This window comes from Tubulanus polymorphus, chromosome 7, assembly GCF_964204645.1.
Source record: "Tubulanus polymorphus chromosome 7, tnTubPoly1.2, whole genome shotgun sequence".
In the NCBI taxonomy this organism is placed as follows: Eukaryota; Metazoa; Nemertea; class Palaeonemertea; order Tubulaniformes; family Tubulanidae; genus Tubulanus; species Tubulanus polymorphus.
The window spans coordinates 16,002,135-16,018,966 of record NC_134031.1 but is presented as its reverse complement, the minus strand read 5'-3'; the positions used below and the strand labels follow the sequence as shown (position 1 = coordinate 16,018,966).

The window sequence follows — 16,832 nt, the reverse complement described above, 5'->3', positions numbered from 1 at the left end:
TTTCACTGAAATAAATACTGCTCATTTTTAGACAGCGCTACCGGGAACAATCCTTGATATTCGTCAAAAATATACGTAATAGATAAATATCGATTAACTGAACCTCATTTTTCGGAGTCTCATCGGAAATGCTCGAGGTAAACTTATGAATACATTGGACGGGTTTGGTTATTCTTGTAAGTGTCATCAAGACACACAACAAATAGCAAGATATTTTTTTTCTATTAGGCTACATCATGGTTTGATCTCATATTTTCCGACCTATCCATAGATTTTAGTTTTGTTATGTATGGTAGCTTTCAAGCAGAGAAGTACTGGGATTCATAAAATTCTATCATCGAAGGTCATCCTATATGCGGTCGGCCTTTTCATGTCGAATAGGTTTAAAATCTTTTTTTTAAATCTCATTTCATAATGAGCAAATTTTGCCACTCTTTACTGGTTTTGAAGTTAAGACTAGGCCTATATAGTTGGCAGGGCTTTAATCTGATAATTCAAATATTCAGCAACGTAGCCTACTACAAATTATCAGCTGTAAAATATTAATAACATCCTATAGAACACCAGCGTGGTTTTACAATAATAATTACTCGCTAAAATCCATTTGACTACAATTACTATTGAGTATATCCCACCCCAAAACAACGTTCCATTATCTTCAGAAAAGCGATGGCCAGTCGAAAACCCATCAAAAATACTCTACAAACCTGAATCTTATTTGTACGGCAGCAAAATAAGGGTAAAAAAAAATTCCGAAAAATTAACGAAATGAGAAAAGCATTTCTGATTCTGTAACGAACGAGGCCTAACGTAATAACGCATATTTGCTTCCATTTCGCACACATTCCACTTAAAATTAGTGAATAAAACACACAAAAAAAATCATAATTCCAAACAAAGTACTCCACTGCAACTAAATAATAGGTATCAAGCTAACAATCCATTTGCGTGAATATATTCCACAATAATTCCATCGATGCCGTGTATCGCCGTGTATACATTTTAAAGAAGGGTTACTACAAGCCCAAATCATTTATATATCCGCCACACAATAATGCTTTTTTCATATAATATACCCACCGCTTAAAATGTTCCGCTATTTTCTCGTCACTGGCTTGTTCGGGTAAATTTCCAACCCATAGGTATCTCGTCTCTCTAACCATGCTTTCTTCAATTCACAGATATCGCGTACATTTTTTGCGCGGCTACTAGTAGTATATAATAATGCTAAAAACGTTCATTTCATTTCGCGTAGTGGCGAACTGTGTAGAGTAGTGTATGCCAGCGTCGCTCGGTAGTGTGTGGCGTCGACTCCTGACGCACTTGCGCACAACCGGCGCTAAACGCGTACACAATTACGCAGGTTTCTTGCACTTTGACCTTGATGAAACTAGGTCAACAATACACCGCAGTCGTACATGTGTTATGTTGTATGTTGCCGCGTTGATTCTGTTCGGTATATTGCTATACAGAGTAGACTCCGCATGCACTAGTACCATCCGTCAACTCGAAAATTCGAAAAAGTTGGGTGATTTTTACTGGATGATTCACCAGCTTTATCCTGTCAACTCGGATGAATTGATATCTTTTATTTTCGTAATAAAAACTATGAAGAAATTAAGAAATATTTTCAGTCCCAACGGCAATGCTGCTGAGAGGAGGTGACTGCAATATGGATGAGACGGCTGGGCTTGTACCTTTTCTTAATTTATTTAGAGGAATAAAGTAGAATGGGATCACTCAAACATTCTTGATTGTCTCTTTGGTTTGTTTGTATTTCAGTCAGTCTTTGGTTTGTGTGATAAAACGTATGTGCCGTAGGCCTCCAATGTGTGATTTATATGTTGCTTGCTAATATTAAATCTCCGATTTTTGTATTCTTTTAGGATCAATACAAGTATCTGTATATTTTCTATATTTGTGCTTCAACATAGTGCGACCACGCTGCGGGATGTGGGCGTTGGCTGTATGTAGTGGTCGAACGAGTAATGTCTTAACCATAGCGAAGAACCAGCTATATCATGTCACGCGCTTATGTCATAAAATTCTCTTCAGTGCCAAATCGTACAGTGTCGAGTGCCCGGTCTCACGTGACGGATTTACCCGGATTATCTGCAGTAATCCGTCAGTGAATGCATTAATTATTTATGCCGAAAAATTCCCGTAATAAACAGCAATTCATTAATTAAAAATATCTCCAAATATATATTACGTAACCGCAAGGACGAAGGACTATATTTGAATTATCGATGAGTGCTTATGAAGTAGGCTATCGCGAGACCCAGTTCTAGCTGGACCCAGTTTCACAAAAAGGATTAGGCCTAAATCGATCCAGGATTAGGCCTAAATGGATCCAAGATAAATTGAATTAACGAAGGAATTAAATCGATTTAAGAGTTAAACTTTTTTGTGAACTTTTTTGTTAACTGTGAGTTAAGATTTGACTCAACAACTCATTGAAATTGAACAGATTTTAACGCAAGAGTTAAGTTAACTATAACTCACAACTATAGACCTGGATCCTGATGTTTTGGGCCGAATAATTTTAATTATCGTATTTATGATTTGGAGAACGGAGAAGTACATTAGAGTATCGATTAAAATCAATCCGTCTAACGAATAATTATCAACGGCTCTGAGAATAATTGAGGAAAAACACTGCAGGCACCGCCGAGCAGAAGCTTCATCGATTTTCTCGCCGGTTTTTTCCAAACTCGAATTGATGTTCGGTCATTTCCGTGTGGCGAATGAAACGCAAACCAGTTTAATCCCCTTTATCGGCGGTTGCCATAGGAACGAGTTACTCGACGAGAGCATTCAAACGTGCTACATGGCATCATCTCTCCCGACTCTTGACAACTACTCGATGTTTGGCAAAATTATGGCATACAAAAAACTGCTTTTTGCACACGAAGAAATTGATATAAAGCTGCTTGTGATGGCCTTTCTATGTCATGGCTCGCAGCTTTTTTTCGAATTACCCTTTTGAATGCAGACGATTCTTCCAGTAACGCTTGCAAGATTATTTCTATCTCTCAAACAGGACTCAAATAGAGCTATTGGATGTCGTGGGCGATTGCTCTCTCAACGTATACTTGAGAAAATGAAGTTAATCTAGGGAGGAAATTTCGAAGGAAGGGCATTCCGAATCGGATTTATCACTTTTTATTTTCAAAGCCAAGGATATGTACGAGTTACGCTTTTAACGTCGATGAAAATCAGTAAATTGATCGTCCAAGAGAGTCGTGGTGGTGAATACCGTCAGTATCGGTTACCATAGAAACCGTTCACAGATGAAGATGTTGGGTGTTTACCTACAGCATGGCGATATCAGAATCGTGTGCACATCATCCAGTCACACCCAATAACAACCAGAACTCTTATTAAACAATTCTCAGAAAATCACACAAATTCATTAGCGGCTTCCTCACACCACAAGGGTTTACTGAAACAGAGCGTCCATTCTTTTTTGGCCAAGGTTGAAACATACACATATATCAAGTAACAACAATGATGGATTCATAGGCAAAATTCTAAACCACTCATGGCAATTTTATTTCATAACAAGATATATATATATATATATTTTTATATATACATACATACATATACACAGACTGACAGCACAAAACACGAAGACAACACAATAGAAGTGTACTATGTCTTAGACTCTTAGATCACATCGAGTGGATACAGACACTATAAATACACAAATAATATTAGTAATGATAATAATAATGATAACTCAATATGAAATGACATGATTTTATATATTTGAGACGTAATGATGTATGTAATATTCATGAAATATATTCTAAAAAAATGAATTTAGAAAAAGTGGAATGACATAAATGACGTCAATAATAAATGTCAAAGTGCAGCAAAATTTCAAAATATTGTGTAATTTAGGAAACAACAGACAATATTTAAGTCTCAGCGTAGATCTTTTAAAAGCGATCGATCATTTTTATATAAATATTCCACAACTTTAATATCTACGTATTTTCTAAAAAATCTTTTCAACTAATAATCTTAAATAACAGTCCGTTCACACTTCTGAAACTGGTGATTATTTCGAACGAAAAAAAAAAAACGTATCAAAATTTATTGACTTTAAACAGAACTGCAATGATTACACAGTATCGATAATTGCATGGTTATTATTTGACTCAGGGATGATAACATTTTCTAATTACATTCGCGGATTTTTTCACGAAGTGGATCCATAGCCTATTCGGTGACAGTTTCCCCCACATCACGATTACGACATCCTGAGATTTTCTTTTCATCTCGTTGCCATGGGAACGCGCGATAGTCGTAATGAAAAAGTGCGGTAAACATGTTTTGTCATCTGTACAACCACTACCTTGAACTGTATATGACACAACAAGTGTGCACTGGAGACACGGGTACCCCTCTGAGGCGCAATTTTCACATTCACAATTATCACAATGTATTAAGCCATGAAGTGCTGAGAGGTTTGTTTACACAACTACAAATCTAGAAATTGAATATATAGGCCTATTCATTTTATCTTTAATGTTGTCCCCAGCCTCGACATAGAAATATGAATACAGTGGAACCTCGTTATAACGAACTCAAGATTCATCGGATATTACAAATATAGAATTTCATCTCAAATAAGTCAATTTAATTAATTTCATAACTAACCGCGTGCAATAAGCTTTCGGTTCTAACGAACAGATTTTCTGGTCCACTGAAGTTCGCTGTACTGTAATGAGGTTCCACTGTATGTTAGAATCTTTCAATTTTTTCAAACAGATTCCAGTACACAGGAGCAGGCCTACATACCGTATGGTAAATAGGAATTAAACTAATTTTACAGACATCATGATTGTCTGGTTCGTAAAAAAAACAACGACTTTACCATCGGTCTCTTGAAAGACGCAACGACTAATGGATGCCTTTGCACCCGATACATGCCTGCCGGGTGAAACGTTGCCAGCCATTTCATCAGCGTAATACACCAAATCGATTTTGCAAAAAACCATTATTTTACGCAGTCATCTGTGCATCGGCTGAACACAGCGAGTATATGAAAGCCTTCTCCAGTAACAAATACACCAGACCGGGCTCTTACAACACAATTACGCGCATTAGACATCCTAAAAAAAGATAATCGTTTCTTTTTCAGCCGCATCGTACGATCGCGACGCAGCTCAAACAATCTTATATCACGCATTTTCCATCGACATTTTTTCTAGATCAAAAAATCGATACAGATACCGACAACGATACCGAGGGGAATCGTTATAAATACGTGGCAAATAATAATGCAGGCATGATTTTTCATTTTCGCGATGCCGCGAATCGAATTTATTTCACAGCCTTATATGTATGTGCGTTGGTACTTTAAAAAAAACAACTTCATATTCTAATGATGTCATAAATCCATTAAGGGTGGCTCCAACAACTGATCAACTGCCAAATCCTAGATACATATATACATGTATATATAAATATATATTGTGTAAGGGTTAGTGTTTCTAGTTTGCATGGAATATTAGTTATTAGTTAAATAATCATTGTAAGTCACCTGAATATCTCTCAGAAATTCCAATATTTCTGCACTTGGTATGAACTCTTGTGAGAAAAGCTTACACATTTTTTTGCGGCGGCTGAACAAATGTAACTTTTCAAATATGGCAGAACCAGATCAGTCCAATATGAAATACTGTAACCTTGTATAATACAGTTTAATACGTTTAGTTTGGTTCAGTTTCAACAGTATCTAATCTAATCAGGATATTATCAGTCCACCAGATACGTATGTAAATATGATGTTCAATCTTGTTTTCTCATAAATCGGATGAATTTCGTTGGTCACATCCGAATCAAGCAGCTACTGTACAAAAAATACTGATCAAAACACTGCCAAATAGGAGACATTAGTTACACGCCCTTCCTAAAGGCAAAAAGATAAACCTTCCACGCAATCTGCAATCTGGCGTTCAATTGCTCAATAATGGAAATTTGTTTAAATGATATGCGATCTAAATTTGATCTAAATTTCGAATAAACCAGCAGCTATTTTTATATTTAGAATATAGATAAGCTTCCCTGTTGAGTATGCAGAGTGTATATCGCATGTGCAAGCTGCACTAAAGCAGATGCTACAGAAAGACAGAACCATTTGAAAAATTCATTTTATTATGCTGATAGTACCCCACAGCACCCCACAACTACTCAACACTGTCTCCCTTTAGTAGTAGTTTTCACCACACAATTTTACATCGAAAAACACTAGTTTCGGACTAATTGAAAATGAACTATAAAACGTAATGATCATGCTGAAATTTAAATAATTTTGGTGGTACAAAAACTCTTGAAGTAGTAGTCACTGCTCTCGTATAAAGCTGAATACACAATTTCAAATAGGAAGTAGTTCATTCTACATACGGCAGGCAAGTCTGATTTACTGCATAAGTTTAAGTTTGGATGTTATCAGATCGGTGATTCCAAATTCAATATCGCAGTTTCGTGTGTCTTGCATGAAACGAGGGGACAACAGAAGGCCGCCATTACAAGCCACATCCACCGAGAGCGCCGATGATACCGGAGCCAACAAGACGACTTGAAACGACGGTAACTATGGCAACGACGGTTAATAATACTGTCAGTTTCAGCAACCATATAGAGCCAATATTCAATGTTGGGGACATCGACAGCCGGTATGTCGTCGTCGTTCAACATACAGCCAGTCTTTCATATCGTTAATTAGGATTTAATGAATACAAAAGCCAAGAGAGCTTTATATTAAAATCACTCGATTAATTGGAATGCAGGCATGTACATTCACCATCATTTCAACTCAACAATGTTTTGTTAAGCAAAAGAAAAAAAACTGAAACATTTCCTATTCGATCGTAAACTGCTAGTTTTCAAATCAGCACGCTTTGATCTAGTAGAAATATAAAATATACTTAGTCGGAAATAATCACTTTCGAACAAAATGTAGAAAGAATTTCGCTCGGGACATGCGTGCATATGTTCATATCAGAAATCGAAGGGTTAATCCAATCTGGGCCGTTATTAACAAAGGTATTTTAATGGTTGTATTGCGAATACCGATATCAGCAATTAATTACGCATCGAAAAACTTTACAGAAAACAAACGAAATATCATAATCATCATCATCATCATCAACATCCTCATCATCATCATCATCTGGGTCGATCGAGAGGCTTTTACCGATGTAGATGAAATTTATGTATATATTTAAATTACATTGGCTGCTGTACGAGCGCGGGTACTAATTCATCAACCAGTGTGCCGAGCTAGAGAGCTGAGCAGGCGTGGTTTCCTCTGTCGAAGTGTTATTGGCTAGCTGCCATTAGACTGTGCGGGATCCATTGTTGCGTTGTGTGCTGCGCGACAAACAAGCGACTGGAGTCTCAACGAGCAACATATAACTCAACCATTACTAAACGTGAGTAACACGGATAAATGTAATGCCAGAATTGTTATATTGTAATCTCTTGTTCGTTAATGTTGAATTTTATATGTTCGGGGTTTCGGTCGGTCGGTTGTGGATGTGAATGCCGCGCGCAAATACCTAATAATATATGCAGTATGGATGGATGCCTAGCTTTGTGTATTCATTCTCTCTCTCTCTCACTCTCTCTCTCACTCTCTCTCTCTCTTAATACAAACCCACTGTTACTATTGGCATATATACTGATCGATATAGCATCAGTTCTATATCATGATGTATATACATATATATATACATATATACATATATATATATATATATATATACTGATGTTCTACGTTCGTATTTCGATTTCATACAATCAGATATACAAACGCGGTTTGAATACAGACACGAATTTAGTCGAAAGCGATTACTACTCCGTGATACACTGTGCGCGTTTATATAGGCGCGTTAATGCGCAGCGCCGACCCGAGCGTGTCGGGATTTACGCCGCGACATGCCCTGGCAAGCGAACGATTATGTAAAATATGAGAGCTCCGATTTGAATATGTATAGTCGTTCTATATCTATAGGTATAGTCACGGGGACATTATAAATTCATAACGCGCATTCACTCGGGGTAGCTAGCGCGTACATGCTTCGATAACCATTCTGGTTAGATCATGGGCTCTTAGTTGGCGTCGTTTGTTGTACACGTTTTACATTGAGTCCATTCAGGCTCAATCTGCATGATTCACTACATTGTAAACCAGATTGTTTCTGTATAGAGACGCGCCTGCTGCCTCCCGCTGTTGTATATCAAGGCTCCCAAAGCTCTCGTATAGGTTTCTAATAATAGAAATAGAAACTATTTTCTAATCTATATATCTATTCGGGTGGTTCTAGCGTTTTAAAAAGTAACCCGAACAAAACGATATCTACTAAAATAATTAAAGATCCGACAATGCATTTGAAAATATATATAAAATCTACACAATACCAATGAGCAATACCCACAGTTATTGATTTAACAATTTATTCCAACAGTTTTAACTAAACATCATCAAAAAACATTTTCGTTTCTCAGGATTCAGTTCCACAGTTGTGAGTTAGAGTTAACTCCTATTTAAAATTAGTTCATTTTCAATGAGTTAACCTAAGAGTCAAATCTTAACTCACAACTGTGGAACTGGGTCCTGATGATGAAGTTTAGTGCAAACTTCGAAACTGTCGGAATAAATTGTTAGATCATCAATTGTGGGTTTTGCTCATTAAAACTGCCGAGATTAACATCAGTCTACGCCGGTCGGATTAAGACGATCTTTTCACATGATTTCAGATGTCAAGTCCCGATGATTTGCAGCTGATTCTCGAAGTACAAAAACACGAAAACCTGTACAACAGCGAACTTCCTCAACATTCCGACAAAGAGTTGATAACTTCGACCTGGCAAACGATAGCGAACAATCTGAACACGGACGTCACGTCGTGTCGAACGTCGTGGAAACGTTTACGAGATTGTTTCGTGCGCGTGCGTAAAAGCGGCAATAAAGGCCGCAAACCGAAATGGAAGTACTACGAGAACCTGATGTTTCTCGCTAATCACGTTAAACATCGAACGAATCAATATCCATCCAACAGTAGCAAGTGAGTATGAATCATGAGGTGGCTGGAGATAGATAGGGGAGGGGTGAGATAGGGTAGAGCAAGAGAGTTGCGAGATAAGAGAAAGGAAGAATTATACAGTTGGGTGAGAGTCACCATGGAAGGATAGGAAAGAGAGATAGGGTAGGGGTGAGATAGGGTAGAGCAAGAGAGAGAGAGAGAGAATCAAGTTAAAGTCACAGTGGAAGGATCGGAAAGAGAAGGGTAAGGGTGAGATAGGATAGAGCAAGAGAGAGAGAGTGAGAGAGTTGTGAGATAGAGAAAGAAAGAGTCAGGTTAAAGTCACTGTGGAAGGATCGGAAAGAGAAGGGTAAGGGTGAGGTAGGATAGAGCAAGAGAGAGAGAGAGAGAGAGAGTTGTGAGATAGAGAAAGAAAGAGTCAGGTTAAAGTCTCTGTGAAAGGATCGGAAAGTTTGAGAAATAACAAAAGGAATTGAATGAAGGGTAGTGGGAGATGGGGGCTGTAATTAGATCAGTGACACTCGAGAGAAACACCAGTAGCGTTGGAAGTGCAGCGGCAAGCTGCGTGTTTTCTGAATGACGTTTTTTCTTCTGTGAATACTATGGTTTTGAAAAAATTGAAGTAAATCCGTCGCGGCAATATATCAGAACCTCCCGTCAAAAATCGGCAATTGGCCGCTGCGATAAAAGATTGCTTCCAACGCGCTTGAATACAGTCGCGAGCTGTGATGATACCGAAATCATATCGGCGCATCTGCCTCGCTTAATCCTATCGTTTACACCCCATTAAAAAGAAAACAATAACTGAACGCAGCAGTGACTGTATGCAAATACACCCAGGTGATGCGTGACATTACTGCTAATATAGTTAAACGACTACGGTCGATACCGTTTAAAAATGGATTATTCACTGAACATATACGCAGTTGAATTCGATAAACCGTCTATATAGCTTTATATTTATTTCACGTCCATCTGGCCGCTTAATCCAATTCGCAAAAATTTCACACGCACATGTAGGGATTATTCATTTATTACGTACGCATAAAATTTGAAATTTTCAACCCCCCTCCCCCTCTGTACGCAAAATCGGCCATTTTCTCATATACATTAAGCATTACAGTACGCAATTGCACTGACCCCCTCCCCCTCCCCTAATGCGTACGTAATAAATGAATGACCCCGTATCGCAAAAAGTTCATTCCAACAGAAAAAAGAAGAAGCTATTTTCGACTATTCGACATCGGCGGCCTATAATTTTCATGCCGGTTTAATCATCGTAAACTAACGAGTTTTCTTTTTTTTACTTCGATTGAACTAATGGATCCGTTTTTAAATTCTAGCTGTGATGAAAGCGATGAATACAGAGACGACGACGAATCGAGGAGCGACGAGTATATATCGGAAACTCCGACGCAAGTCGTCACGCCAGTTAGTTTGACCATATCATCGGCGGATATGCCTGCCTGGACTTGTAGTTCCTATAATCAGGTAAAGAAACCGATTTCGGGAGCCAGTTCCACGGTCGTTAGTTAAGATTTGTTAAATCATCGTAAATTTCAACTCAGAGTTAACTCTAACTCACAAATGTGGAACTGGATCCAGAATATTTTTCATTTCTAAGTATCTTTCCTTCTTTATTACTTGATAGAGTTGATTTCTTTAGTTAGTTCACACCTCTAAGGGGTACTTAACAATGATAGGATGTACAGCCAATTATGCCAATTCTAAACCCCCATGTACGATGTTGGTGCAGTGGAACCTCGTTACAACGAACTTCACGGGACCAGAAAATATGTTCGTTAAAACCGATTGTTCGCTATATATATGATGTTAATGAAATTTTCTTAGTTAGGATGAAATTCTGTATGTGTAATACCTGATGAATTGTTGTATCTGAGTTCGTTATAACGAGAGGTTCCAATGTAATAACCCACGTTCAGAGAAGTCAGAATCTTGTCGGATAGTTCTCAGTTAAATATTAGATTAAAGCGTCGGAATAAACTAATTCTAACCCACAGTGCGGTACTTTGCGATTGACTAGTGACAAAAATTCGAGAAATGCATTTTTATAGATTTCCAATAGAGACAACAGTCACTGTCGTATACTATGAAAAGTTGAACTAGTTACTGGTTTCTAGTTACTGGGTAACCCGATCCTGAAAGACTCTTATTCAGAGGTCCGTTTTTTCTTATTCGAGGAAACGCGCCCACACGACTAGAAAAAAAACTAAATAACCCGGCTTTTGTTTTTTTTCATTAGATGATTCTAGTTAAACAGCTGGACCCGGTTCCACAATTGAGAGTTTAGATTTGACTCAAGGTTAACTCATTGAAAATGAACTAATACTAACTCAAAGTGTTAACTCTTACTCACAACTGTGAAACTGGATACGGAGTTAACTGTAACTCACAACTGTGGAATTGGATCCGGAGTTCAGAGTTAACTGTAACTTACACAACTGTGAAACTGGATTCTCATTGAAAATGAACAAATTTTAACTCAGAGCAAACTCTAACTCACAATTGTGAAACTGGATCCCGAGTTCAGAGTGAACTCTAACTTACACAACCGTGAAACTGGATCCCGAGTTCAGAGTTAACTCTAACTTACACAACCGTGAAACTGGAACCCGAGTTCTGAGTTAACTCAAAGAAAATGAACTAATTCTAACTCAGAGTTAACTCTAACACATGACTGCGGAACTGGATCCTGTCCTTCTTCGAAAATGAAGTTCTCTGATGGATTTTCTATTTATCGCTTATTTCAGGACGACATCGGTGAACCGTTACACAAACAAGTCAAATTAGAACCTCGTTACGATCAAAATGACGGCGTCATGGACACGTTTAGCTCGACCCCGCGCGCAGACGGTACCGATCACCTCGACGATTTTGGCAAGAGCATCGCGTCGACGCTACGCCAGCTGAGCAGACGCACGCAGTCGTGGGCGCGACGGAAAATCGCCGAGGTACTCTACGAGGCCGAGGAAAGCGAATACCAACAGATGATGGCCAGTCTTCCTGGCTCGATGCCCGTGCCGTCGACGGTCGTCGTTCAAACGCCTGTCACGCCCGACGAACAACAACAGCAACAACAACAACAACAAACTAATCAAACTATCACAACGACGACCATCGCTAACGACATCGTTAGTAACGAATTAATTAACAGTTGAAAAAGGAGTAATTTAGTCTCAAAAACGCGAACGAATTTGTTTGTTTTCGTACATCTCGAAATTCATTATCTCATTGAAAAGGAAATACTATTGATTATTATTATTATTATTATAAATATTATTATTATTATTATTATTATTGCCATATTGTCTACTCTATACGTTCAGTTCTTGTGTTCAAAAATTTGTATTGTCGTATTTTAACTCGGTGTTGAATATAATAAATATTTTATAAGAAAATCCGCGCGAATTATTTCGAGTTCATTTCGACGCAGATTTCGATCGACCCTAAAAATGTCGATAGCCGATAGAAACGACAAGCCCAATCATTCGAAGCTGATTTAACGAGCTAAGTTAAGCATATGCTTCATCCGCTGATTTCATATCTGATCGACATATGTGACAATAATACTGGACAGGTTATATACACGGGACGCCGATAAAAGCCACAATCACATGGGTGCCAAATGGGTCTGTACCTGTTTGGCCCGAATAAAAACGTCAGACGAGGCCCCGGGCCAAATGAACAGGAAATGACCCACTTTGCCTTGTTTGAGTATTGTTTAGTATCGAGTGAGTGGTTTGAGTGTGAGGGCGCTCTTATTAGGCACGGGCCAAATTTGACTCATATAGAGATATCATCATTACAGGGTTTGCACCATAGGCCTATTTGAGGTCTTTGATTTTCGATACCTTGTCCAGGGCCAAATCATAATTTCCATAGTTACTAAATGAGGTATCGGCTTATTATACTTACAAAAGGCAGAATTGAAAGTTTAAAAAAATTCATAGTAAGCCTAGATTAGACTATAATCACCAGTTTCCTATTAATATTCTATAACTTTTTAATGGCTTCAGACACAAAACTTTTCCTGAAAAAAATAGTCAATTTCTATTAGCTTCAGACACAGAACTTTAAATTTCATTACTTTCCACAACTTTTCCGATATTTTCAGGACTAGTATGAACCCTTATCATAACCTATACATTGACTCCCGCCATGTTGGAAACTATGATCTAAATTAGCAATCGCTAAATGTGGAATACACATACATGACCTGACTCAGAATGAATGGACTTTGTCTATTTGTCTGAGCAAACGTATATACGCTTTAATATACTAACGTATAATGATAATAGAATGATAGGCACTATCGCGGAGGAATAGACCATAGACCATACAAAGAGAATTACTAAAAAGATTTACTGAAAAATCTACGTATTTCATTGGGGGTTATTTAATTTTCTAAAAATCATAAAAGTTTCGAGTCACCGAATTTCAAGTATAGTTGGTTTCCATAGACAAGTGGCTGTTCTTCTTTTTTTGGAACAGAAAATACCAGAAAAGCTTTCATAAATACTGTACTTGAATTAGTCGACAAAAACCCACAATAAAAAAAGAAAAACTATCTGATAGTTTGATGTTTCGACTCAAATCTATGAGCCATTTTCAAAAACTTAGTTTTTGAAAAAAATTTAGTTTTTGAAAATGGCTCATAGATTTGAGTCGAAACGTCAAACTATCAGATAGTTTTTCTTTTTTATTGTGGGTTTTTGTCGACTAATTCAAGTATAGTATTTATGATAGCTTTTCTGATATTGTCTGTTCCAAAAAAGAAGAATTATCCGTAAATATCGCGGTCAATAGACAAGCGAGAGAGCAGAACGAACGAGACCGAGCTACTTCATCGAACAGCTGCTGCTCGGGTTCGAGAAAAAAACCTCATATCGTTATCGACCATCACGGCGAATCCGTAATGAAAACCTGGGCCCGGTTTTATAGACTGGTATTACCACCTTTAACCCGGGGCTATAACTCAATTGATAATGAATTGAGTTAGCCCCCCCCCCCGGGTTAACGGTAATACCAGTTTATAAAACCGGCCCCTGGGTTCATACAGACCAGAGAATTCAAACTTCTCCGATCCTCTACCCAAAATTCTATACTTCCCTGATCCTCGACCAAATATTCCCCGATTAAATTCGAGATATTCTCAGAGGAGGCGGTTTTCTTTTCAAGAGGTTCCTTGTGTCGCTCGTCATCGGCAAGAACCAAAAGACACCAAAAATTCAAATTCCCCGAATTTTCTCTGCTGATTTTCAAGACGAGAGTCAGAATTCTTGATTTTCCACGATCTGTAAGAACCCCGGCGAACAGTATCAATTCAAATATAAAACGAGACAAAATCACATCAACCTGTTTGAAAGGCGCGCGGCACGTCGCCTTCGAAGAGATCGATTTTCCTTGTTTTCATAGCGGAAAAAAGGCGCCTCGATCGCGTTCATCATCGCAGCGATAAAATTAGTCATGCAGCGAGCTCCGGCCGGCGTCTCGCGATATCATATGACGCACCGGAGCAGTCGCCGTGACGACGAGGCAACAGAAGACGTTGTCGTTAACAGGTTGCACGCGAAGCAACCACGACGTACGGTCGGTCGGGAGAATGTCGATAAAAAATCTCTGAGTAATGAAATGAGATCCGCAGGGGAAGCGGCACGCACGGAGAATTTATGAGCAGATTATGTTCGAATGACTCATCACCACCAGCGGCCAAGGACACGTTGTCGTGTCATCGACTAAAGAGTAGATTGATGCAGCCACCCCCCTGAAATATTCACCAGTTCAATGTAACAGCGGAACCTCGTTACAGCGAACTTCACGGAACCAGAAAATATGTTCTTTATAACCGATAGTTCGTTATATCCAGTATGAAATTGATTACATTATCTTACTTGCGAAAATTCTATATTTGTTGCATCAGATGAATCATTATAACAGGTTCCACTGTCTGCGAAAAAATCATTTGATTATCCGCAGTAACACTTCAGCGTTTTGACCTGGGCCAAATTAAACCCATCGCAGATTAGGCCCGGCTATCTGTTCAAGCTGGTTCCAAATGCGTCTGTGCCTGTTTGACGCGGGCCAAATTTGGCCTGACCAAATTTTAGTCGCGGGTCGAATTATTCCATGTTAATGCCAAGTGATTCTGACCTCACGCTCCACTGCATCATTTTGATAGCCTAGACCTTTAAAGCCAGTTGCTCAAAGCCGGTTTCAAACTCGTCCCAGAAGATATCGGCCTACATAGGAAAATCCAGAACCTAGTTCCACAGTTCTGAGTTCTGAGTTAACTCACGAGTTAAGTGGAACCGGACCCAGATGGCTTTGGGAAAAACATTCGAGTATATAGATCAAATAATTCCGAACATAATTCTAGCTTCCAATTTATCATCACATCGCGTACTATAATAATAATAATAATAATAATAATAATATACATTTGCGCAGATGTGACTCATTTAAAATGTGTCGCTCGCCATATATCTTCCTTCCGACCAAAACGGCCGCATTAACTTCACAACGATACAGGACAATTTATTTTATTACCCGCATTCTTTCGAAGTTAACGTCGTCGAAACCTACTACGACACGACGCGCGATGATTAATACCGATCGGTAGCAGGTGATTCCCGCCGATATCCGACACAGTCTGGCGCTTTCTTAAAAAAAAAAAAAAACAACAACCCGAGACTCATCGACGTCTGTTATAAATGCGGTAATAATCGGTATCGAAAATTTCAAATTTTTGCTTCTATTTCGTTTTCGGGTAAAAAGTAACGAAATCGAGAAGTTGTCCACGGGTCCAGTAAAAATCGATGTCCGTCTGTTGTAGAGACAGGAATTACCGGTATTAGAATCTTAGCAATTTTCTTTTTTTTTCATTTTCGTGGAAAAAAGTAACGAAATCAAGCATCGGAAAGAAATCTGAGCAGTTGTCTACCGGTTTAACAATAGAACGCGTATAAAATGGCGACATATGCGGATTGCGTATATGCGGCAATACTTGACGGGATTCTGAACACACACACACTCACACACAGACGCACGGAACCCCTCGTTACAGCTGCCTCGGATAATAATACTGTCACACCACATCGCCATGGTAACCGGGAAGAGAAATAACGATGATCAATCAGAATTAAATGGATGACGTCGTTTGTCGCCGGGGACGACCACCGCCGCTGCAGCCGTATAGTTCGTCGTCTCCTCGCGAGGGAAATAAGATGATTCAGCCCCTCGTTGCGTGCACTCGACGTCCATCTAGAGTTTCTGGCGGTCGATTTCGGCGACATTGATCTATTTAAATCTGAACAACTACGAAATGAGTCTCGGCTTTGTTTGTATATGAGTCATCGTTTACCAAGTACAAATGTTCTGGATGATGGCGACTACGATAAAACAATGAAAATTTCCCCGGGGAAAACATCATTGAAATATTTCCTGGTCGGCAAGTTCGACAACAGATTCGACCTTGTTCCATATAAATTACATTAACTTCATAGATTAGTTCATACTAGTTCCATTTCCAATAATTCGCAGGGTTCTAGCAGATCAGGGAATTCAAAATTCTCTGATAATTCCCCGATATAATATATATATATATATATATATATATCCTCGATGGGGGATGTTTCTCATCGCGAGGTTCCTCGCGCCACTCATCGCCAGCAAAAACGACAAGACACGAAAAATTCAAATTCCCTAACTTTCCCTTATTTTCAGGAAAAGTGTCCTAATTCCCAGAAC

General features: G+C 38.7%; 1 protein-coding gene across 1 annotated transcript; it reads left to right on the top strand.

Moving 5' to 3' along the window:
* The first annotated feature begins 7,293 nt into the window (after nt 1–7,293).
* LOC141908819 (uncharacterized) lies at nt 7,294–12,324 on the top strand. Its single transcript, XM_074799033.1, has 4 exons — nt 7,294–7,451; nt 8,779–9,086; nt 10,409–10,556; nt 11,837–12,324. The coding sequence occupies exons 2-4, from the start codon at nt 8,779–8,781 to the stop codon at nt 12,242–12,244; spliced, it is 864 nt and encodes a 287-aa protein (XP_074655134.1). The 5' UTR covers nt 7,294–7,451; the 3' UTR covers nt 12,245–12,324.
* Nucleotides 12,325–16,832: the final 4,508 nt, after the last annotated feature.

Excerpts from the sequence above, each read along its gene's own strand:
- LOC141908819 (XM_074799033.1), top strand. The coding sequence starts at position 8,779 with ATGTCAAGTCCCGATGATTTGCAGCTGATTCTCGAAGTACAAAAACAC. Across the intron at positions 9,087-10,408 it reads TATCCATCCAACAGTAGCAA|CTGTGATGAAAGCGATGAAT; the intron begins GTGAGTATGAAT and ends TTTAAATTCTAG. Across the intron at positions 10,557-11,836 it reads CTTGTAGTTCCTATAATCAG|GACGACATCGGTGAACCGTT; the intron begins GTAAAGAAACCG and ends CGCTTATTTCAG.